Source organism: Clupea harengus, chromosome 5 (genome assembly GCF_900700415.2).
Source record: "Clupea harengus chromosome 5, Ch_v2.0.2, whole genome shotgun sequence".
Taxonomy (NCBI): Eukaryota; Metazoa; Chordata; class Actinopteri; order Clupeiformes; family Clupeidae; genus Clupea; species Clupea harengus.
The window spans coordinates 11,388,443-11,413,530 of NC_045156.1; the positions used below are offsets into that span (position 1 = coordinate 11,388,443).

A 25,088-nucleotide genomic window follows, 5' to 3' on the forward strand; every position below is an offset into this window, starting at 1 on the left:
CTCCCCCCCTCCCTCCCAAAAATACAGGCACATAGGTCTGCCTGCCTACCCGTCTAACCGACCAGAGCTGTTGGGGATGATGTCATGATTATTAACAGTGGAAAGGGAGGGATCCCAAGCATCCCAACGGCTGCACCTCCTCCCTAACCAAGAGATTGGGCGCCACTATCGCTGCCTTCCTTCCTATCAGTGGGAGGATCTGTGTTTGCCAGCCGACCGTCGTTCCTTAGCAATATAGCATACACCGTGTAATTCACTGCAGTGAAGCTGACAAGGAGGGCTAGGAAGACGGAAGAGTCAGAAAGAGTAAAATTGAAGGAATCAGAAACCAGGTAAGGGTAATCTCTTTGGCTGGTACCGATTTGAATCTTGTTTTACAGACGTAGAGACAGAGGAATGGTAGCCTACTTTTTCCTCGGTGTGGGAAAAAGTAGGTGGTGGCTCGTGACCAGAAGTAGTTATTTCTAATCCGCAACTTGGCATGAGACGCTACTTGTTAACAATGTGTCATTTAGTAAAGCTAGGATTCATTTAAACGTACTCACTAAGCCATCACTGTGTTCATTTCATATTCATCTTATATCGGTAAAAGCTGGATACTTCAGTCTGACTCATTTTAATCGCAACAGTATCGGGTCTGCACTCCACTGGAGGCAACAAGTCTCCAAGTGTTACTTTATGCTGCTAAGCGGCTCTGCTGCGGTAACATAGGGCGTTGTACCTCTGCTAAAGGTTCCAAAGATTGCGTTTGAGAAGCGATTGAAACTTTGCGTTCGGCGACACAGGTCAAGCTATTTTGTGGTAAGTTCGTTTGTGTTTTTATATACGAGTAGTCTATATTTTCTCTTTACCGAGAGACGAAGAGCCCTAGTGCTTTAAGGGCGTTGTTTGACTAAACGATTCCTGTCGGAGCTGAAAACACCCATGTGTATTAGGACAAAATGTTTGTCGACTCAGTGGTGTTCCATTGAAACTTAAAGCAGAAGGCTTGTAAGATCATGCAATAGACTTACTATCCTCTCTAAAAATCTAAACTAAGGCTATGTTATGTTTCAGGGCCCCCATAGATAGCTTACCCATATGGTGTCAATCGGGATACTTGTTGAAACGAAGTCGGGAATGCGTAGATGTTGGCTATTTTTAGTTCAACGGCCAGACTGTCACGGTTTTTCAGATGTTTCCAAAAGACGTGTAGCGTGGACCATCTGTGGAGTCATTATCGGTATTAGCCAACCTCGTTAACCCTCGCTCTACTGATTTTTATTGTCTAAATGGTGCACCTCATCTCTCCTTTAATTAGCAATCATCAGTTAAAATTTTTCGAAAGCCTTTCGCAAAGACCAATCGTAATGCATCAGTCATACGCTTCATCCCATGTTTTAGGACAAGCGTAGATTTATAGACTGCAGTAGCCTACCTGCTACCATCAAACAACAACTTCTAATGTATGTCACATGCTTGCGTACTTTAAAATGAAGCCATGCTTTCCAAATGTGTTTAGTAAATGTTACTACATGTCTCCCCTCTCAAAGAGACAGGAGTCAAGACTGATGGTTAATTAAAAATGAATTTAATTGTTTTAATGACCAATTAGTCTTGCAAGTGGTTTGTAGTCAGTCAAAGCAAGTGCCTATTATGGCCTGTTCGTAAGCTTTAAATCAGAGCTCGTTCCTCTTACTAATAGCCTACCAGTCTGGCAGTGACATGTGCCATATTAATACCACTGTGTGTCAAAAACATGTCACTGTTGATTGGGACGCTGTCCTTTCAGGGTGACAAAAGGCAGCAATCAGCGTGCCGTCCCTGTTGTGTCACGGAGCCTTGACCCAATCTGCTCCCGTTTCACCACAGCTAGACAAATGAGTCACTGCAATGATTCTGACTGAGGGGGCCCGGCATGCTTTCGCCGGAAGGTAATGTGATAACCTGAGATTTTCTCATTGGAGATGCCTTGTCCAAGGCCTCATTTCTTATCGCAAATCAATTTGAGACCAAAAAAAAGTAATGAGCCCCCCACACACCACCACCACCACCACACACACACTCACACTCACACACACACACACACACCTCACCCACACACACCTCACCCACACACACCTCACCCAACCCAACCCAAACTCCCTTCTGTGCTGCTCCCTTCCTCTCACCCGGGAATCATACCTGCCCCGTTGTTACAACAGACACCCACATGTTTCTCTGAACAGGTGAGAGACGGGTAAAGTGTTCCAAACTGTTGAATCCTGCCGTAGAACTTCTCTACTCAATGAGTAGAAAGTGGAATTGAGTTGTGTGTGTGTGTGTGTGAGCATCACCGGAGCTTTACATGGCAGTTGGGGCAAGAAAGTGTGCTTATGCAGCATGAGCTGAAGTAAAGGTGCAGGTATGGCTTACAATATGGTGAAGAGGAAGGGGTTGAGTCTGCACACTGACATTATTCCATATATCTACAGCATTTGAACCCACGGCATAGTGTAGTACAGGTGAGGAGAGAAGAACCTCATGTTGACATTATTGGTTCAAATGGCACATCATTAAAACGTGTTGAAAGGTCACAATATCTCTGCGTGGGAAGTATTTCCCTTCTTGTTGTTGTCAGTTATATGAGAGTTGGCCATCTGGTCACGGCACATGGTCTCTGCTTTCTGGATTTATACTTCATCCTTTCCCTACTCGCTGCGGATCACTGAGTCAGGTGCCGACTGCATGGAACAGGAAACAACATTGTAATATTTTATGGTGGTTTATTCTTGGGTGTTTTATCACACGGTTATTTGTGGCCACACAATCTGATTGCTCTGAATAATTGATCTCAGACAGTGCGGCAACCTCTTCTAAGACATCTGTGGACTGTCTTGTTGGTCTGTTCTGTTCACCTGAGTAAATGCCCCTGTCAGAGTTTAAAGCTTCGCTCCGGACTAAATGAACCTGGCGTTCATGATTGAAAGTCAGTTCAAGCCTAGTCTGGGAAGACATCCCCAAATGTAATGGCCGTGGAGGCAGTCCCTCCTGTAAAGTGCTGTTGCGAGCCATACGTCATACTTGTCCTATCCACTCCTCCGGTTCATCAGTACCCATTCAGCTCCATTGGGTGCGTCAATCCGCTCAGGCTGCGCTTGCTTTTTTTTAAATTATTTAGGCTTGTAAAAGTAGTGCCGAAACCATTTATTTTCAGGCAGCTTTTTTTTGCTCATTTAGTGCAGAACAATTAGATATTTATTACCTGGTGTGTGATGAGGTGCCATTACGTGGAGATTAACAGCTCTATGGAACTTTAATAGCTCTGCACTGTACAGTTGAACTTTAATAGCTCTGCACTGTACAGCTGCCCCAGGGGCCTACCAGGGTAACTGTGAACAAGGCCCGACTGGAAATGGAATATGGCAAGTGTTCAGAACCGGTGAGATCTTGAAGGTTATTTGTGTTCAAATCACTGTACTATGAAAATCATTACCCTCATAATTTGAAAAAGTAGACGACCGACCGTACCCAACAATGTCATGCTTTGTCCCATGTCAAGCACCCACGAGCTGTAAAGTTACCTATGGGGGACGTGGCGGTGACTAGTTTTTAATATCATTCCATGAGCCAGTCCATTTCAGGTCACAGACATACGGTAAGATGTGTTGACAATAGCACTGAATGGTAAACAAATGTCATCAGGCACTCCAGCAAAGTAAGATGTTCTGAAAACCGAAGGACGGTGCTCATGTCTGTTCTGAAAACAGAAGGACAGTGCTTATGTCTGTTCTGAATACAGAAGGACGGTGCTCGTGTCTGTTCTGAAAACAGAAGGACAGTGCTTATGTCTGTTGCCAGTTTATTTTCCCAGCAGCCTTCTCCAGCTCCTCTCGCTGAACACCATAAACAGTAGCAAGACTTCGGCTGTCTCATTTGTTTTCATTGGAATGTAAACTATGTGGTTTGATGGCTCTCCTGCTTCCTGCCACGCTGTTTGGCAAATGATTAGATCTGAATCGGTCTTCGTTTCACCTAATCCCTGTGGCACATTTAAGCAAGTCAAGAACCGACACCCAAACCGTGAGTCATACCATACTCCTTACCAATGAACCTGATCTCCACAAGTTCTTTCAAATATGCACGTGCTGCCAAGAATTAGTCCTTTCTCCTTCAAACCTTGGCATTTAAAGTGTATCTTCGGCCTCCCCAATGTCGACAAAGGGTGGACTGGTGTCACGGACTGGGGTGTTTAACAAAAATAACCTTTGCAGACAGCGTGCTAATGAAACTAGACACTCTGTTTATGTTAGGTGAAGCTCATTCCACTCTTGGCCTCATTTACACAAACTCCTGGCTATTGGGTTTATTATCAAGATCCAGTTGTTATTTCCTAGAAGAACAATTGTGTGATCATAACACATACCTCCCCCCCACCCCCCACTGAGTAGAACCGTTGCTGGTAAACGCAGCAACTGTTCTTACTTTTCTGCAGGCTCATAGCAGGAAAAGAGTGGCTTTGACTAGGCCCCTATGCAGACGAAGCCTAGTTTGCCTGAACCCGGGTTCATTTTTCACACATCAACTTTTTAAATCGCGTGCACATGAACCCAGCGAATCCGATTGACTCAGCTGTAGTACATCCCCCACGCCTGTTGGTGGCGCCTTAAGGTGCTACAGACAACTGAAGAAAACGGAGAAGACAGGAGCATGCTAATAAAGTAACATATGACAGTAGTTGAGCTCCAACTAGCAACGTTTAGCTTAGCCGCATAGCCTACATTTAATCTGCACAGTAACCAGTGTTTCCCCTACCGTTATATTAGGGGGGCGCCCCGGCACCCCCGCCCCCCCTGGAAGGTCAAGTTAATTTTGTTCAATTTTATTTTCTATAAAGCGCCAGATCACAACGGAAGTAATTTAAGGTTACCTTTCCTATAGAACAGGTCTATAGCTTGTTCTTTTATTAAACAAAATAAAAAGCCTTATGTTATTTATCTTATTTACACGACGGCATGTCATTTCTGTCTCTACATGGTCGCGCGTTTACAATTCTCTGTATCATGCATGGCAGAGTTCCGCCGCGATGCGCACACACACACAGACACGTGCGCGCACACACAGGTGAGCACGCTCCCACCAGCTGACAGAATTGGGCTTAAGAATCAGTGCACAGCTACGGACACTTTTAAGCTTTAAAAAACTAATATCCAGGCGTTCATGAATCCGGCAGAGATCTTTTCCTAGGTAGGGTCGACAATGAGGCCCAATGAGAGTGGCTACAACAGACGTGGAAACAGAACGTACGTACAGAATGTCCGCACCGAAAATTCAGAAATAGATCTGGCTTCCATTTTTTATCATTTTCCGCGAGTTGTGCGTGGCCCTTGTTACATAGAGTCTGGTAATAAATCTATGAAATGTAACGAAAATTATTTATTTTGCTGTGAATAATGAAGGAAGCAATAAATCCGATTATTTGCCAAACCCTCAAGAGCTGTTGCCATGGAGATTTAACGTTACTTTCTGTTTGAAGACAAGGTAGCAGCTAGTGTTGAACAATGGATGACTTGAAATTGGACGACTTTAAATTAATATATGAAATTGAACATCAACACCTATACGGATAAAATAAATAAACAAGGATAGCAAAACAGATTGATAAGCAATGAGAACGGCAGAAACACAGGCAGGATGTCAGATGACGAGACAGATCATAGTGACACAGGCTGTTTTTTTTTTCGTCATATGAAGGCTGAGACATTCATAACATTTTATTCAGTCGTACTGATCCTTTTATAATGCCAACATGTGCACTTCGTTGTGGATAAGTAAAGCCTATTTTGCTACATTTTTGTAGTCCTGGTAATCTTTTGTTTGGCATATTGGTGAGGTTATTAAGAGGACCATTTCTCAATCGTTTTGTTCTTGATGAATTAATGTTTGTTTATTAATCAATTATTTTTCAACAAATAACTCAATTATAATTACAAAGAGGACAATTCACAACTTTTTATCGCAACTTTCACTTGTTTCGCCAATTTTATTGCAACAAAAACCTAAAAATAAAAACTTTCATCGCAACTTTTTGGAAAAGCTCCTGCGAAATCAGGAATTTTAGGCCGCAGATATCTCAAAAAATGTTCTTCCAGAAGCCCAGAAAGATACACCACTGCAGCGACAAAAGCTGCACACTTTGTGGATAATTGTCATAAAAAGACATGTTCCGATGTTTAGTTGTTATATTGACTGCTGTCATTAAAAGAAACACATGAACACCATGATTCCTTTAAGCGTTTGTGTCGGTGGCCACGCCGCGCCGCGCACCGTGCCGCAGCCCCCCCCCCCAAAGCTGTAAACCTAGGGGAAACACTGGTAACACATTATGGTGGTTTATAAAATCAGTGGTAAGAGCAGACTGTAGGTTAAGCGAAAAATAATTATATTTGTTATTGATAATAAAGAGTTTAGAACAGTGCAACAAAGCAATGTGCAACATGACATGTCTGAGTTGTTTAAATGCCTGTGCTTTATGGAGATGCTGAGCTCGAGCACGAGAGACCACAATGCAAGTGCTGTGGATCCTGGATGTTTCATGGTTTACAATTGCTTCCAATTTCATGTTTTTTTTACTAACAACAAATGTAGGCTATTGTTGAGGGCTTTGTCCTTCACGTACTGTAGGCTACATCTGAAGTAACGTTAACGCTAGCTAGTAGCTATCGCTATCGTTGTCTGACAGGACTAAAGCTAACGTAACATTCATCTTTATTACAGACAGTTTTGAAACTTCCGTCTATAATAAAATAGATTTGCTCATATAGGCTATTGCTGACACTTTTAAAAACAGTTTTTTTTTTTTTTAAATGGTGTAATGCAAATAGATTAAACAGTGATAGATTAAAGTGTGGCTTGTTAATGTCATCCCTTTCCTAACAATAGATAGATAGATACATTTGTATTAATCCCGTTAGGGAAATTCACGTGGAAAAGCAGCAAGGTAATAGGAAGAATTATTTTTTTTAAAACTGGAGAGCTGTTATAACTGGCTGCCACACTCACTGCGCCATGGCAACACATTCAGTTATTAAATAATGCTGGTTGTGTCCGTTGTTCTGGCTGGTCCAATGATGCGATCACGTGGGGCAATCCGATTAGGTATGCGGATAGCGTGCATACGAACACCAACCGCGACCGGATTTCGAGTTTACTTACTTTGGACCCCCGAGGGAGTGCGGATACGGGGTTCTCCGGGTTCAGGCAAACTAGACTCCGTCTGCATGACCCCAAAGTCAACACGATTTGTCGTCAAAGTAAAACAAGTACCTGCACCTTAATAACATTTGCCGGTCCTCACCCCAGCCGGGCTCTGCATTCACCTCATTAAGGTGACTAGGTAGAGTGCCTACCGTGCCCTCTTTGGTGTGCCCTCTTTGGTGTGTCTTTGACCCTGAAAAGCAGAGGGGGCTGCTCTTCACACCGTTGGCCCTTCGAGGAAGTGAGCAGGGCTTTATTCACCCAAGACAAGTAGGAGACCTGCCCCACCCTTTGAGTCCAGTGACGGAGCTGGTTGGCCCGGTTGCCTAACCTTGGTCCTGGCCGTGGCGACAGGAAACTTTGGAACAGGGACCAAGCTGCTGATTAACAGGGGGTGAGGCAACAGTGGATCTAAGGGGACTCTCCTGTTTGCTCTCATTCTCTCTTGTCAACTTTAACATGGCTCAGCAGGCCTGTTGTAGTGTAGTATTGTCAGGGCACACATGTTTACATTAGTGCTCGTCATTCCCAAAGAGGGGACCCATTGCGGTTATTTTCCGTGGCATGTCACTTTGTTATTTGGGAAGCGAAAGTTACGACAGGAAGTTTCTGCCATCACAGAGACAGGCGCTCAAGAGGACCTGAATAACGTCACTGAGTTGAGACGGAGGGTTGAGTGGAGCGAAGCCTTTTTTCTGCTCTGCATCTGTCATTAACTCTGATGACTGCCCTCTTCAAAGTCACGGTGACCTTTGCCGTTGAGGAGAGACTGTCATCGGTGAGATGATCGAAAATTATTTTTTTTGAGAGAGAGAGTAAGGGTGAGATGAGTGACACGTCTGGCAAATTGTACTGCTATGGCAGACAATGAGAGTTAAGGACGCTGAGTCACTGAGTTGGCAGTGTTTTTCCATCCAAAACACACTGCTCCGTGCTCCGCACTGCTTACTGTACCTCCTCCCACGGTAACACTGTGAGAGTCCAGTCACTGGTTAACTATTTTATTGTTCTGGTCGACCATAAATCTGTCTCTTCTCTTATATCTGACAGGCTCTTTGAAAGCGATCCGTTTGTTTCAGTTCAGGTCCATTTCATGTTCATTGGAAGCAGATGTTGAAAATTAGTTATTTTCTTATAGGTGAGAGGTGCAAACATCCATTACATCAGAGCCAGATATAGTTCAATTGGATAAAGTGACGCTAAATAAACCCGTTATCTCCCTCTTAGTTCAGGTAAAAGTTTGCTTTGGAGTTCGTAGGCCTCATTGTGTTCTGTGGGATGTCAGTTTATGTGTGTGTAGATAAGCAGTTGTAAGGCTTATCACCTTGGTCCACCTGTGCCTTTTTTACGTCCGCTGGTTGTCAGCCGGACTCTGCTTTGGCTATCAGCGCCGGCAGGTTTTGTCGAAGGCCAAGGGTTCAAAGGTCACTCATTTAATCAGTGGATGCTGACGATATGTGCTGAGCTGCTTGCATGAAGGGATTATGTTTTAGGTGCTAAGGCAACACTCACTTTGCAAGACTTCCCTGGCCTACCAAACACTCCTGCGCACACACACACACACACACACCAACCCTCAGGCTCCCCACAGTGTTCAGGGCTTCTCCGCTCAATGTAAACACTCACTCATGGTGAAACACACACACACACACACACATAGAAGCAAGCAAGCACACACACTCACTCATGGTGAAACATACACACACACACACACACACACACACAAGCACACACTCACTCACTCACTCATGGTGAAACATTCCTCCACGGGGCGTACGAGGAGCCGAGGCCATGCAGCCAACCCCGGTCGCTCACAAACCTCTCTTCTCATCCTCTGCTGCTGCCAGAGACGGAGAGAACTTTCCCTTGTTGGATTGCTATCATTTCTGCCATAAATGAAGTTTGTCTTAGTGGAGATGGCTACCTGATTAGGACCTTTGAGGGACTTTACTTCTAACATACTGTGTGTGTGTGCCTTATTTTGAAGTGAAATGAGGTGTGTGTGTTCTGTATCCATTTGCTGTGAGTGTAGTATTACCTCACTCTACCTTTCATTTCAAATAGCAAATCAACCTGTATGGCCATCATCGCTGAGAGTGCCCGTACTCTGAGGCAATTTTCTTCTTGATGGGCACATTCATTCAGCCGAGCATTATTCAGTGGGTGTCTTTGCCTCTATTTTAGCCACCGCTGTAGTTCTATCAGGCAGACAGTGCCAGATAGTGACAAACATCTCTGCCACTTTTTGAGGCACAAAAAGGGGGTTTGTGGGTCATCACCCCAGAGAGAGAGAGAGAGAGCACAGTACAGGCTTTTCATCCTTTCTCAGTTGGCAGGCCATCTGACGTATCAAAGTCTTTTGTTAACAGTACTGTCCGCAAATCTGGCAAAAGGTTGTTTTTTTTTCAAAAATACTAAATGCACCCCTCCCTTGCATACATCTGAACCACATTGAGTGACCGGAATTGTTTTTCCCCCATGTACGGGGCCAGTGTGTGTGCGGGGCCAGTGTGTGAGCGGGGCCAGTGTGTGCAGACAGTTTTTTTCTTAACCGCCACTCTGAAAAGACAGCTAGAGGACTGTGAGGAGCAATTCGCTGGATTTGACTAAATGTATATTTGATTAGAATCGTGCACTCTTATGTTTGGTCTTGAAGAAATTCAGCATCTGCGGTGAAACTCTGTGGTCTGGTCTCTGTAGTAACATCTTTGTTTCCGTGTTACTGGGATGTTCTGTCAACTGGGCTGTATCTGTAATGTGATGGATGGCCTAGTTTATATCCGAATGACCGTGTGATCACACAAATGAGCTCCGTACGCAGATGGAGCTCTCATAAAGCTTGTTAATCATATATATAAAAAAATGGCTGATCTATGACAAAATCTGACAAAATGAAAGAGTTGGCAGCTTTTAGTTTTCACCAGTAATGTGATCACTTTTTGCCAGCTGGTTTGTAACGTGCCTCATATGTTCAGCTTGCCTGTCTGTCTGTTTGTCTGGCAAGAAAACAAGAAAAACTAGTTTAATCTGTGGCCTGTTGTTTACGTGACATTCCGAAGGGAACAACTTGGAGTGTCCCAAACGTTGACAAGAAAACCCATTACAGTGAGACGACAAGAAACCAAAATAACTCCAGGAAATGACGCAGCTATCTCCATTTCAGCATTCTCTCATTATTAGTGTGTGTGTGTGTGTGTGTGTGTGTGTGTGTGTGTGTGGGGGTGTGTGTGTGTGTGTGTGTGTGTGGGTGTGGGTGTGGGTGTGGGGGTGTGGGTGTGGGTGTCTCTCTCTCTCTCTCTCTCTCATACATTCCTGTCAGCTGTGCAACAGAACAAACATTTCGGTTTCCCCCCCCCCACTGGGTGGGACTCTACTGGTGTGTCCCGCTGGTCATGCGTAATGAGCTGCTGGCAGATGATGGGCACCCAGCACTTGGTACCCCCTGCTGTGGAAAGAGTGGAGAGTGGCACGCTGGCCAGGCAGTCCCACAACCCTGGATCATGGGGTCCGCCTACAGGGCCTGAGTCTACACAAACACAGCCTGCGCCAGGAAGGGTACAGGAAGCAGGGGTTTGCTTCACAGGGTGAGCTTCAGGCTCTCGCTGTGCTGTTCAACTCTCCTCCCCTCTCTCGTCTCACCTCACCTCACCTCGGCTCTAATCAGATGAGACGTCCCCATTCAGGAGCCCTTAGAGGTCTACCATTACTCCCGAGCGGCCGTAAATCTAGGACTACTTCAATTGGGATACTTTTTGAATACGGTCTGAAAGTAAGATGAATTGTAAGGCCCACAGGAGATAATAATGATTGTGGGGAGTACTGTGTGTGTTTTTTGGGGGTCATTTAAAAAGTATGGGTACAGATAGACGAAGCTCCAGGTTCATTTGAAGGCGATCCGGTGTAATAGTTTACTTACAAGAAGCATTTGGAATTAAATGAAATATGTTGTGAGCAGTGTATGAGTGGTAGAATTTCGGGAGCTTACCAAATGTGGGCACGGATAGGGATGGTTCCATAGTAGTAGACACGGGGTCAGGCGCACGCCTGATCTCACCCTGCCAAATCGTTTAAGGGAATAAACAAACAAACAAACAGGTCAAGGGGAGGATTTGGTGTTCCACTGAGCTAAGTAAGATGGCGTGGCCACTCCCAGTACCTATTATCTCCAAGCACGGCAGCTGGGAATAGCTCAGTTTGCACCCATGAACCATCACATCACTAAATGGGGTAGACAGTGGTACTTTGGTACAGGGGATAGAGGAGTCGTTTAGTAATCGGAAGGTTGCTAGTTCGATTCCCTACTCCTCCTTACCAAGTGTGTAAGTGTCCTTGAGCAAGACACTGAACCCCTAAACTGCTCCTGATGTATAAATGCAATTTTCCTTGTAAGTCGCTTTGGATAAAAGCGTCTGCTAAATGACTAAATGTAAATGGTATATTTCCATTTTATGGTGTAAGGTCGTCTTTTGTGGTCCTTTTTTTTTACAGTGTGCTAATGCTTATTAGCTGAGAACTGTAACCTAAAAGATACAAGTGCTGCTGGTTTAGGTGGAAAGGAAGGGGCCACTGTGGACTTGTACTCTTACTGATTTCAATGACCCTGGGTTCAGGGTCCAGTGTGAGCTAGCTCAATGTTATCTGTGTCCACGAGTTCTCCTCTGCCAGTAAGTGAGTGCTCGAGGAGTCTGTTTTTCTTTTTCTTCCACTTCCTCATGGAAAGGTTCTGCTTTCCCTCAGACCTCTTGTTATGTAAGCGCATCACTGCAACGCTAGCAGGTGGACAGGAAAGCAGCCATTCCTCTGATATGACGAGTGTGACGAATGACCCCCCCCCCCCACACACACACAAAGGGGAAAGGAAAGTATTTGAAGTGGGGGAACTGTAGGGAAAGCACTGTCTTTCCTGTAAACAGTGTTGAAGGAAATTACCCTGATTTCTTTCTCAGTGGTTCTTTCCCAGTTGTCCTGCTAGTTCCGTCTGTCAGGTCAACCCGCTGCCTTTCCCATTGCCCTCCATTCCACAGAAGACAACACTCAGATACTACCTCTGCCTGAGGAGTCAAGGGTAGAAGCCTCCCCCCCAGCAAACCGCCTGAGTCGCATACATAGGCACAGGTCATACAGGTCGAATCAACCCTCTTAATTTTCAAATTCTCCTCTTTGTTTTTGCCTCGATGACCAGAGAGAGGCTTCTTGATTTGGATGTTTGTGAGCAAATACCAACAACAACAACAGCAGATGCTGCAAAGTGGCTGAGTGGGAGATGTCAACGGCAGCCTGGCGGGGACAAAAATAATTTGCTTATTAATTTATTTATTTACTCTGCTGGGTTTTGAGCTCCACACGAGCAGCGCAGGGGTGATAAGTGGCTGTTTTGGTGACGGGCCAGACTGCAGCAGGGAATGTCTGACAGATTTGGCTGAGAGAGCGAGACCGAGAGAGAGAGAGAGAGAGAGAGAGATGGAGAAAGAACGTTAGCGAGCGAGCAGATGGGGGGTGTTGGGATGGGGAGATGGGGGGGGGCTGGGGCGTGTGTGGGTGCAAAATTCACAGATGTGCCCAGCCAGTGCCACCCATTCATCATGCCCGCTCTAACCCAGCCCCGATATCACTTGCCACCGCACCCGCAGCAGGGGCCCGGAGAGTCAGGGAACACGTCACCCTTTGATCACCGCAGAGCCAAAATGCCCCTCGGCTTAGCCTGCCTGCCTGCCTGTCGGTGAAATTGCTGTGGCATTGTGTGCTCCCAGAACGACTCTTGAGGGGGCGAGAGCGCTTAGAAGGGACATTAGCGCCAGCGACAGTGATGATTTTCCACCTAATGGCTTGCAATGTTTTTTGGGTGCTGGCAATGTTTCTGTGTGGGTTTGTTTCAAGGGTGGGGTGGGGAGATGGGTATAGGATTCTGTTTTGAAAGGATCTGATACATAACATTTGGAGGTCTGTAATGAACCTGCATGTTCCTGTAAATGGATTTGCACGTATGGGGGTATAAACGTCTTAAGATCCTGCACCGGAGTTAATAATACTGCATGTATGTCAGTGGTATAAACGTCTTAAGATCCTGCACCGGAGTTAATAATACTGCCTCCTTTCCTGGCGTATTGCTTCTGCATACGCAGTCTAGGATGTGTGGTGTTGCTATTTTTGTTGAAGGTGACTAAGACAAAACAAAGAAACTACATTTCCCTGCCCACTTCCGAACTGGATTGGCCCTCCGTGCTCATTGTCCTTGCCACGCCTCATGATGCATTGCCTCCTATCTAGTTTGTGCTGTTGTAGCAGAGACTCCAAACTGGGTCAGCCACTAAAATGAAACCGTAATGAATATCACTGGTAAATCATTTTCCTATCCCAAAGAAATTGTGACGGGAGCTTCTGATCCTCATGTAATTCGGAGGCTTTTGCGCCGGCCGACCGACCGTTGAGCCAGCGGCAGGACTCTCCTCAGAGGCTCCTTGCAGTAGACCCCAGACACAGCGCATGGACTCCTATTTACTCATGTCTTTCAGCATGGCATCCGCTGGAAGTGTACAGCAGCCCCTCAAAGCGGCCTCCACAAGTCTCTTTGCACCAGCGGCCAGACAATAGCCAGATTACGTTTCATCCTTGAAAACTTGGAAGTGTTGTAGCCCCATCTGGTAGCTACAAAACATCCTATGTGTCCTATGACACGTTTAGTATCCTGCAGAAGTTGTGTAGGGTAGTCAGAAGTAACCATATGGTAGGCCAACTCTCATAAACCAACTGCAGTAGTGTCATTTGTTTTGGACTGAGGACTTGGGGAAACGACTAACTGCTTCTCCAGCTGTTGGGGTTTCCGGCCATTTTTGTGCCCTGTTTTCCTGTCCGATGTGGTGAGGAGGGGAAAAGACAGGGTGTGGTCAGTGAGTAGCCTGATCTCACCTTCCTCCCTCCCAGCTTGTCCCACCCCCTACTGACTTTACCCTAAATGGACATCCCAGCTCGTCAGAACTACAGAAGGGTCTTTTCCCATTTTATTGTTCTTTTTTTTTTCAGCATAGATAACTGTGTCTGACTTTTGTTTCTGGGAGCTGTGTGTGTGTGTGTGTGTGTGTGTGTGTGTGTGTGTGTGTGTGTGTGTGTGTGTGTGTGTGTGTGTGTGTGTGTGTGTGTGTGTGTTGAAAGAGGGAGAGAGATGTGTGCTTGCCATTAGAGTCGTTAATTGTCTTTCAAACTGGTGAAAATCCATACAACTGCTCTTGGCATCCTTCGATTTGAAGCACGTTATTGAACCATTGTCCCGTGAATGGCCATTGTAAGTAAGTCTCTGGTGACATGAGTCTCTCTCACTCCCACTTTTTCCCTGTGTCTCTCCTTCGCTCTCTCCCTCTCTCTCTCGCACAGGTATGGCTGCCATCCGGAAGAAGTTGGTGATCGTGGGTGATGGAGCGTGTGGAAAGACCTGTCTCCTCATCGTCTTCAGCAAGGACCAGTTCCCAGAGGTGTACGTGCCCACCGTCTTTGAGAACTACATCGCTGACATCGAAGTGGATGGCAAGCAGGTCAGTGTCACATCACTCAGGTTGTACCAGTCATTCATAGTTCAGTAAAGTTTTGGATAATTAGAAGCTATTAAATGGTGAGGTGTTTAACAGGTGATGTAGCACGCACACACACACATACACGTTAGACATTGCCTGGTTCTCGACCGTACCTTATAGCGTGTTTCTCAAAGCATTCAGCCGCTCAGCTTGGAGCAGTTTTAGTAAACCTTTGTCCTCCAACCTAATAGAATCTATAATCTGATGCAAGATATTACATAACTTTATCAAGCGAACTCCCCGACCCTCGCTCGTGACACCGTGACAAATTTGGCCTATCAGCAAGAGCCATCAGGAGACTCCATGAGAAAGGATCTGTGCTGTGCTGCGATGACGATCTCCTTCAGATGGGCGTAGAAGATATTGCAGAGCCCAGCACCCCCCCCCCCCCCCCCCCCCCCCTCTTTAAAAAGCCCCCCAACCCCACTGGACTGACCACCAAGTGCATCAAGGAGTCTGGTGAAAAACAGGAAATGGCCGCACTCTCCGGTTTCCTGTGCAAACTGGAAACATGGGATGTCTGGCTGTCTCTGCATGGGATGCAGACTGCCCCCCTAACACCCCCCTCCCCCACTTGCCTTGATAAACGAGTCGTCTCATTTCCTCTCTGAGGGGGGGGAGGAGGGCGGAGGGATCGCATTGTTTTTCATGTACAGGAAATGTTGAGCTAAGGATCCGAGCCCCGTCGCTATGGAGCCCAGCATACACTGACGTCTCCCAAACCCGATCCGTCCAACCCCCCCCACTCCCAACGGGCCGCACTCCTCCACAACCGCCTTGCTTCCAGGTTTATTGGATGCAGATCAGTGAACTTGGCAATCTTGTCTACCCCACATCCCAAATTTAAATACTGCCCTTTATTTTTTTTAGAGGGGTTCTCATAATATCCTTCTCACACCTTCTGTAAGGCTGGAAAAAGAGAGCTAAATATAAACTCCTTCATTTTCCATTTCCGTTCTTTTTCTCCCCCAAAAGACACACACACACACACACACACACACCATGCATATACACACAATTACATACATATGCACATCTGTGTGGGGGCTCTGTGTGTGTAGCGGCCCACGTTTTGTTAAACCCTGTGACCTTCTATTTGGGGGGGAACATTGAGTAATACCTGCCTTCCGTGGTCCTGCATCTATCTCGTCTAGCATCTCGTTGCGGTGGGAGGCTTGAGCTGTTTTCCCTGGAAAGCATTTATCAGGGTGACTCAAATCAGGCCCTCTGAGGTGCCCCTGAAGAGAGCGGCGTTCGCAAGGGAGGCAGAAAGGTATCTGGTGTTGTTTACCCCGACGGTTCCCCTAATCTAATTGAATCCATTACTTCTGTGATTGGATGACGCCGAGCCCTGTCCAAGTTTCCCAAGCTAATGTGGCGGAATGAGGCCTGAAAGCCCCAGTGGCTCATGGGATCTAGGGATAGGGCATGGGATCTCGCCGTAGCCCACAGCCTGCCGTCCGCCCGTAATGTCCAGTGTTCAGGGATGCTCTCGTCACACAAACAAGTCATTCAAGACAAAATGTACATCAGTCCAAGAATAGGCAAGGCAGTGTGAAATACCGTTTTTTGCAATATGTTTATGTATTTGTGTGTGGTGTGTGGTGTGTGGTGTGTGGTGTGTGGTGTGTGGTGTGTGGTGTGTGGGGGGGGGGAGGAGGAGGGAGGAGGAGAAGAGAGTCTGTTGGTTTCTAGATGATGAATCCCAAGGAAGAGCTCACATGGTTTCAATTCTCCATTTTAAGCCATGCCTGTTCCCAGGATTTTTTTTAATGCTCTTTTTTTCTTTGCTTCCTCCTTTTGGTGTGGTGTTTATTTTGTAGTCCCTGGGGGGACGTGTGTGTGGAAGGGTTCAAACCAGAGCACTTGTGTAATGCTTCCTCTCTCCCCCTTTTGAGTGTCCCTTCCGCACACACACACACACACACACACACACACACACACACACACACACACACACACACACACACACACGGTAATGCTTGTGTTCCAGTATGCTTGCTGCTTTCTCTCCTGGATCATTAATGGAGATGGATACTGCTAGTAGTTTAACATGCACCTTAGAGAGAGAGGCTCTTGCACACAGATACAGGGGCTTTCTCATGACTTGGGGTACAGGAGGAAAATTCAGTTTAAAATCAGTGACTGCTGCATACATGTGGCTAGGTGGATATCTAGGCCGATACGCTCTTGTACTTGAATGGTTGGATTATTAGTAGTAATAATAATAATAATAATAATGATAATAATAGTGATAATAATAAATACTACTACTACTACTACTACTATTGTTATTATTACGTATGTAATCTGTTGGTGTTTCAGGATTAGTGCTTTGAGATGGTTCTCCACATGAAAATGCATTCTGAATATCATTGAAAGTCATTGGATGTATATGCACTGTTAACAAATGTGTGATAAGATTCATAGTAATAATCTTGCATGCATTTTATTCAGCTTTTAAAGAATAATAAAAAAATCAGGCTTACAAAGCAACATTTTGTGACTTTCCAAATGGATCCTCGTCTGAGTTGTAAATTATTAGTGTGATAACCAGTGAATGAAGATCAATAGATCATTATTCGTGTGATAACCAGTGAATAAAGATCAATCGATCATTTTACCAGTGATGAAACGTCCAGTTAGCATTACACATTAACATAGACTCCAGGCACTGCAAACCTGCTTGTATTCGAGCCACACTGCCTAAATTAAAGTTCTGTGCAGTGGCTGCTCCAAGCCCTCGAGGTCTGTTTCTCTCAGCTAATTCAGATTGATGCTATACTTTTATCAGAGGATAAACCAGCAAAGCTTTGCAGAGTAAATACTGATAACTGCTTGGGTGTTGCATTGAACTGACTATAAATATAAATATATATCTGTTGTTTGTTTTGGTTGGATGTTTGTTGGAACTAATACTCTGATGGCATTCATATCAAAGTGCATCATGGGTATTTGTTGAACCCTTATGAACCCTTCATGTAATCCAGTTTTGGATTACCTCATCATTAAGTTTGGTATGTTCTGTGTAGTAGGTGTTGTGTGTTTATACCACTGTGTTGCATATTTTCAAGTTTGTAGTATGATGTGTGTTCCTTCATCATGTCTGATATCTGATGTGTGTTTCCCACAGGTGGAGCTGGCGTTGTGGGATACAGCAGGACAGGAAGACTATGACAGGCTGAGGCCCCTCTCCTACCCCGATACAGACGTCATCCTCATGTGCTTCTCCATTGACAGCCCTGACAGTTTAGGTGAGCGGATGTTCTAGAGATCTGTGCAGTGCACGGAGAGTGATGGGACCTGGGAGACTCAGTGCTCTTTTCTTGCCAGTTTTTGACTTTTATTATGGGTTTTACATGTTGACTCATGGACTGTGGGTGTGTGTGGGTGTGTGCAAGAGACATAGAGGGAAAGAATATGAGAGAGTCATTTTAAGCAAAAGAGAGGCGTTGAAATAACTGTAAGAAAATGGTGTCAGCTCAGCTCCAGTTTTCTTTGTGCTCCCTAAGAGTTGATGATTAGGTGATAATGAACGTGAGGGAACATTCATATCCTCACATGCGTCCTCTCCGATGATAATGAACGTGAGGGAACATTCATATCCTCACATGCGTCCTCTCCGATGATAATGAACGTGAGGGAACATTCATATCCTCACATGCGTCCTCTCCGATGATAATGAACGTGAGGGAGCATTCATATCCTCACATGCATCCTCTCCGATGAGCCTCTGACTTTCATCTCCCAGATGGCCGAGTCCATGCCCGACTATATTATGTCAAGACACCAAACTCTCCTTTTGAATCCGTTGAATTGAATTGAATTGAATTGAATTGAATTGGATTGGATTCCCCTCTAAGCAGCCCAGTTGATTTTCTCATTTCCTTATGTCCAATTTCTCTGCTTCTGCCCCAAATTCGTACTAATCCCCCCCCCTCCCCAAACCCAATCGCTTACTACTGAGCCGCACTGGTACAATACCACGTTCTGTCAGTGCGTTTCTATGGCGTGTTGAATAACCAGAGGGCCCCAGGAGGATTGGACTGTGGGCTTGGTCCCTAATCATCACACTCAGCTCCTTCTTTATGGCCATTGTGTAATCCACATTTTGAAAACGACTTCAGATCATAATTTATGCGTATATTATGTAGTTTTAAATCCGCTGAATATGCACAGGACTGGTATGTAGGACTTCATCAGAGAACGGGGAAAAGACTATAATGATGGCTTGTGAATATAAAAAGGCCATATTTTGTATTTAAGTAGTTTGAGAATGTATGTGCTCGTGTTTGGATTATTTCTGTATTTGATCTGTTAATTGTATGTGTGTGTCTGAATTAATTAATTAATTGATTTGTGTGTGTGTGTGTGTGTGTGTGTGTGTGTGTGTGTGTAATATTTCAATGTGGGTTGCTCTCGTCATTGTAGAGAATATTCCGGAGAAGTGGACTCCTGAGGTGAAGCACTTCTGCCCCAACGTCCCCATCATCCTCGTGGGGAACAAGAAGGACCTGAGGAACGACGAGCACACGCGACGGGAGCTGGCCAAGATGAAACAGGTACGGACAGACTCTCATGCGCACACGCACATACACACACACACACACACACATGAACACACACACACACATATATGAACACACACACACACACACATATATATATATATATATATATATATATGAACACACACACACACATATACACACACACACACAGAGACACGCGCACGCACACACACACACACACACACACACACACAGAGACACAGACAGAGCATCCCTGCCCAGTCACTCCACAGGTTTCTGGTCTTGTTTGTCTCCCGTTCATCATCCAACTTGTCAGCATCCTACTGTCTTTAATTAAGAAAAAGCTGATCTCCAAGTGCTGTCTGCCTCCCTGCTGGCAGCCTGTACACCTGCTTACTGTAAGCTCCTTAGCACACGCTAACTCACAACCACAGCCCTCTTTTCACACACCTGCTTACTGTATGCTCCTTAGCACACGCTACCTCCTAACCACAGCCCTCTATCCACATCTCATCCACACCTCTTATCACGCGCTCAAACCCTTTCACTCCACTCCACTCCCCCAGTCAGCTTTCTTACTTTCTTTCTATCTATATTTTTTCTCTTTCTCTCTGTCTCTCTTCTTTCTTTCTTTTCCTTCTTCCTTTCCTGACATGTGTACACACGCATTTACACTACCAGACAGTGATGGACGGATGGACCCTAGCCCCCCCAGTCCAGTGAGTGGAGTGCCGCTGCTGATGTAGAGACCCTCATTAAGACACACACTGACTGTAGAGCAGAGCAGAGCATCGCCGCGTGAAGGGGACTCAGCGGGCTCACACAGGCCATGCATAGCAATCAGCTCTGCACCAGGGGGAGGGAGGGAGGGAGGGAGGGAGGGAGGGAGGGAGGGATGGATGGATGGAGGAAGGAAGGAAGGAAGGAAGGGAGGGAGGGAGGAGGGAGGGAGGAGGGAGAGAAGGAAAGGAAGGAATATTGGTGAGAAGGCAGGAGGAGGAGGGGGGGATGGGAGGGAAGGGAGGGAGATGGGAAGTAGAAAGTAGAAGGAAGAGAGGGGGGGAGAGAGTGGTGGAGGGAGAAAGAAAGAAGGCATATCAGGAGGTGAGAGGTGAGGTGAGGAGGAAGAGGGCAAAAGGAAGAGTTGACCAAGAGTGGGTGAGTGTGAGAGAGGGCAAAGACAGCTGAACAAAAAGAGGGTTAGGGAGTGAAGGAGATTATACAACCTGAATGAGTGGTTGAATTAAGTCACAGAGGAGTCCACTCCTACTCCTCCTACTACTACTACATCTACAACGATTGACTACTTCTGACAGGGCCTTGGCCGTAAAGAGATCCTCCAGGTATCCGTGTTGACATTGGCTGGCCTGTCTGCTCCGTGTGTGTGTGTGTGTGTGTGTGTGACTCCTGAGGGTCTTTCCTGTGATGAACGTGCTGAAACCCCGCTCTCCAAATGGCTTTAATGATCCCGTCTCGTGACGGAGCATTGTATTCCAGCAGACCCCGGCGCGCGGGCGATGTGCAGACGCGGCAGGATTAGGTGTGATATTAACGGAAGGCATCCCACAGAGTGCTGACCCACCTCCAGCCTCCTCCGTCATTAGCGGGGGAAGACAAACAGCAGGAAGTCTTTAACAATGTGTGTCAGAGGGCCGACGCAGTCATTTAGGATGAGGGGATTGAGGGCAGAGCGCTTAGTACTAGGAACTCTTGTGTAATTTATAGTGTGGATTACAGAGCTGGACTGATTTTTGAGTTGAGAAGATGGGGAGAGGGGAGGGGGGGGTCTTTCAGTAGATAAACTGGTAGTGGAAGGTGCTAGCAACCCTAAGTCATGGGTTCAATACCTAGGGCACACATACTGATAGAAAGTATCTGAACTGTAATAGAAAAAAAAAATCTGTCCAATAATATCTGGCATTGTCTCTCCCAGGAGCCGGTGAAGCCAGAGGAGGGCCGGGATATGGCCAACCGCATCAGCGCCTTCGGCTACCTGGAGTGCTCGGCCAAGACCAAGGATGGCGTGCGTGACGTCTTCGAGATGGCCACAAGGGCGGCGCTGCAGGTGCGCAAGCGCAAGAAGAGGAGTGGATGCCTCCTGTTGTGAGGAGGGGGAATCCCTGCGGTTGTAACTCCCCTCACCTCCCCTATATCCTCGATATATATACCCCACCTCTTCACCATATCCGTGCACCACCAACTGACAGAAGACGAAAAAGAAAAAAATGAAAGAAAGAAAAATGGAAGAAACGCAGGAGAGGTCTTTACCAAACAGCATCCTTGTACTGTATTTCACATTTCACGCCAACCAGAGGAGGACCATGAGCGCAAGTGCAAGAAAAAAGTAAACAAAAAAAACATGCATTTATAAAATAAAAAAAGCAACCCAGACTGGGCTGTAGCACAGATTAGATATAAAATGTTCCTCTTTTTTTGCCTTGATTTATTTCTCTCTGTCAGCACAATGGGTCTTTGTGTTTTTATGTTCGGTGTGCAGTAAGGAAAAGGTAGTTGGTGTCTCTGTGTCGGTACCCTGGTCTTTCCCCCTCGTCATTGTGAAATATGGACTTTCATTGTCACAGGCCAAAGGACCACTCCCACCTATCTCACACACACCCAGCTGATATTAAACTCAACAGTATGGACTTCAGTTGTCATCATATTTCAGTCTGAGGGTTAATCAGTAGATTCAGTGCCTTTTGGGTGCACAAGTTGAAGTATCTTTTCACTCAGGAGGAAATCAGCCTCTTTTTAACATACTTTGTTCACTGGTAGTGTAGCTGGGCCTTCTCCTGTTTCTTCTCCACACAGTAGTGCAAATGGTGCTGCCGACTGTTGGTCACTGAAAAAATCGGATCTGACCCCCCCCAACCCCAACCCCCCGACCTGATTCTTCTCATGTTTTAACTTTGAAATATCTGGCCACCAGTGCAAGGTAAAGGTCAGGTTGAGGTCTAATATTCCCACAGAGGAGAAACCGAGAACAGTTGGCAGATCGATGCAGAAACTGTCAGGGATGACTGAACTTCTCCTGATTTAGCTGTGCGCCAGTGCCCGCGCTACCTGCCTACCTATCTGCCCACCTGCGTGCCGCTAACCCCTGCGCCCGCTGAAAGGCCAGGGATGGACTGCTTGGCTCAGTCACATGAAACTACTATGCAGAGAGGCCAAACGGCGTCCATGTCAGTGTTCGCCACTACTACCAGAGTCAAAGTGGCCTCAGAGAGTCTGCCTCCTCTGTCCCTGTTACTCCGCAGGTTTAAAGAATGTCTATGTGTGGGCCGAGGAGCTGTGCAGTCAGGACCGGTGGAGCCTGTCCCCACGCCCTCACGCAGGGCTCTCACACAGGGCCCTCACACGAGGCCTTCAGGGCTTTGACGGCAGTTCAGAGAGACGGAGAACAGCAGGGATGTCAGGTGGTGGTTGCTCAGTGCCTTCGCGATGTGATTGATAGGCGACCTGCGTGCCTTCTGTTCCACGGTAGAGATCACAGACTAGATTACTAGATGCTAAATTAGTACACAGATTCAGATAGCTGCTCAGCGTGTCGGTCAGAAGCACATTGCTGTGAAAGAACCATGTTTTATATGAAATGGCTTTGTGTTGGTTGAGAGTTCTCTGCGAGACCATGACTAGGCGAAGAAATCTCCAGAAGCCGGTGAAGATTCACCATCTCTATTGCTTTGGGGGGATTTCCACAGAGGTGTTTGTTGCTGGTGGCAAAATGGTTGGAATGTTGTCAGATTCAGGCAACAAGAGAAGCAGATGGGTAGAGCAATCAGAGAACACACGTTTCCCCACCTTTTACTCTGCCAGTTTGTTCTACTCCGTCACTGTCGCCACAGTTTGTCCTCATTCGGATTAAAAAACACTTAATCGAGGAATAATGCCCCAAGATTAAACTTTCCACAACGCATCGCACAAGGTCAGTGGCATTTAGATGACCTTCCCCAGGTATTTGGGTTGACCTTAGCTGTTGCTTGTGCTGTGTCGTTTGTGTTGATGAATGTGCCACCACTAGAGCAGCGAGCGTGATTGTAATGAAGGGGGACTTCAGCGTTTGATGAATTGACCTCTACGAGCCGTAATTTACCAAACCGTGGTGGGCTCTGGAACTAATCGGGCCCCAATCCGGCCCGGATTCAACGGTTTCCAGAGTCGGCTTCTATCTGGGTTTACTGCTATGCCTATTAATCATGTGCTCTTTTCACGTGTGCATGACATTTCCTCATAGGCCAAAGGAGTGTACGAGAGCAAGCAATGCAAGATCCCTGTGTGTGACTGAGATTAGAACACAGATACTCTCTCTATATCTATCCAGTTCAGGCTTCAGCCTTGAGTCTCTGAGGGGTGTCGCCTCTTTGTTGCTTGAGTGCAGGAATTCTCCTGAGTGTGTCTCCCAGGGCAAAGCTAATGACACTTAGCAGAAACACACCTCCTTTTGTTTACGCTCTCGGTCAGACAGCAGTGCGAAGTGTCCCCAGCTCCCTGAAACCAGGCTAAGAGTGTATTAGATTACAGTGTTGCTAAAGCAGAGGTGTATTTGTGTGTGTCGTGTGGGTGCGTGTGTGAGCTAGTCACATGATCCCTTCTCTCGTCTGGCATGTGATCTTTACGAGATGGTGGTGATTACCAATGCGATTACCAGTAAAGATGACTAAGGTGTGGGAGTGACACCTGTTCTGATTGGTTGGTTGGTTGGTTGGTTGGTTGGTTGGCTGGGTTACAATGTCATGTGACACCCCACACACACACACACACAACTGTGTTTGGATAAGTGTACGCCCTCTGTGGGTAAGGTGAGGTCTGTGTAAGATCCACAGGTCGTCCTCGGCTCACTGGAACCCCTTTGATTTGGCTGACTCCTGCAGCAAAACGAGTCCCCATCTCCTTTTAATATACTCAAGAATGTCTTTGCGGTCCACGTGTGTGTTGTGGTTTGATGGTATCAGAGAACAACTAAATGCCATTGTCATGTTATTACCTCTTGTTGTGGGTGGGGACTGTGGTTCCCCGGCCTGAACACCATTTATCTTGGAAAGGCAACGTCACACAGCTTGCTTTGCACACAGACAGACAGACAGACAGACAGACTGTAGGATGGACCATGTAACCATTCCCCCATGTTTACAACTTGCCAAGGAATTCTGGGTAATCAGGAAGGGTATGATGGAAGCACACAGGTGAACAGCACAATGATACCACAGTATGTAACAGCATAAACCCCTCATAGTAGAAAAGACCCAAATACATATCGGATGAAGCCGTGGTAAAATCCCAACAGCATGACCATTGGTTGTGTTTTATTCTTCATGCTTGGGGGTCGACCTCGCCCCCTTGTGTCAGAAACGCACTAGCTATAATAACCATATATAATAAATAATAACCAGACCTGTAAAACACCAATGTCAACATGACCCTTCACAGCCTCCATCTCTTCCATGGGAACAAGTCCTGCTAAGTGTTTTTTTTTCTTTTCTTTGTTATCTTCCTTTTTTCTGGAAGTATTAAAAGACACGATTATCCAGATTTATACAAAAGCTCATTGTTCTAATGCTTTGTAAACCGAACTAGTGCTGTAGTGGATGTTTTGATTTAAGTGAAACCAACCAATGTTAATAAACTATTTTTGAGAGAAGAAAATTCAGTATTGCCTTGCATGTATTTTGTCACTCGGTCTACATCAGCATAAACCCCTCTCATTTAATATGATTATGTTTGTTTACTGTTAATAAATAAATAAAAACAACCAGTAATCCACAAAGGGGCACGGCAC

The 25,088-nt window shown here is 46.0% G+C and overlaps 1 protein-coding gene across 2 annotated transcripts; it reads left to right on the forward strand.

Annotated features, from left to right (window-relative positions):
* Window positions 1-60: 60 nt before the first annotated feature.
* On the forward strand, window positions 61-24,955 carry rhoca (ras homolog family member Ca). 2 transcript variants are annotated; one of them, XM_012836551.3, is made up of 5 exons: window positions 61-332; window positions 14,584-14,741; window positions 17,914-18,034; window positions 19,212-19,342; window positions 21,246-24,955. In XM_012836551.3, exons 2-5 carry the CDS (start codon window positions 14,586-14,588, stop codon window positions 21,417-21,419), a joined length of 582 nt encoding a protein of 193 aa, XP_012692005.1. In that variant the 5' UTR covers window positions 61-332; window positions 14,584-14,585; the 3' UTR covers window positions 21,420-24,955. The 2 variants fall into 2 exon arrangements, with proteins under 2 accessions (XP_012692005.1, XP_031423559.1); XM_031567699.2 differs by lacking the exon at window positions 61-332 and adding an exon at window positions 399-801.
* Window positions 24,956-25,088: the final 133 nt, after the last annotated feature.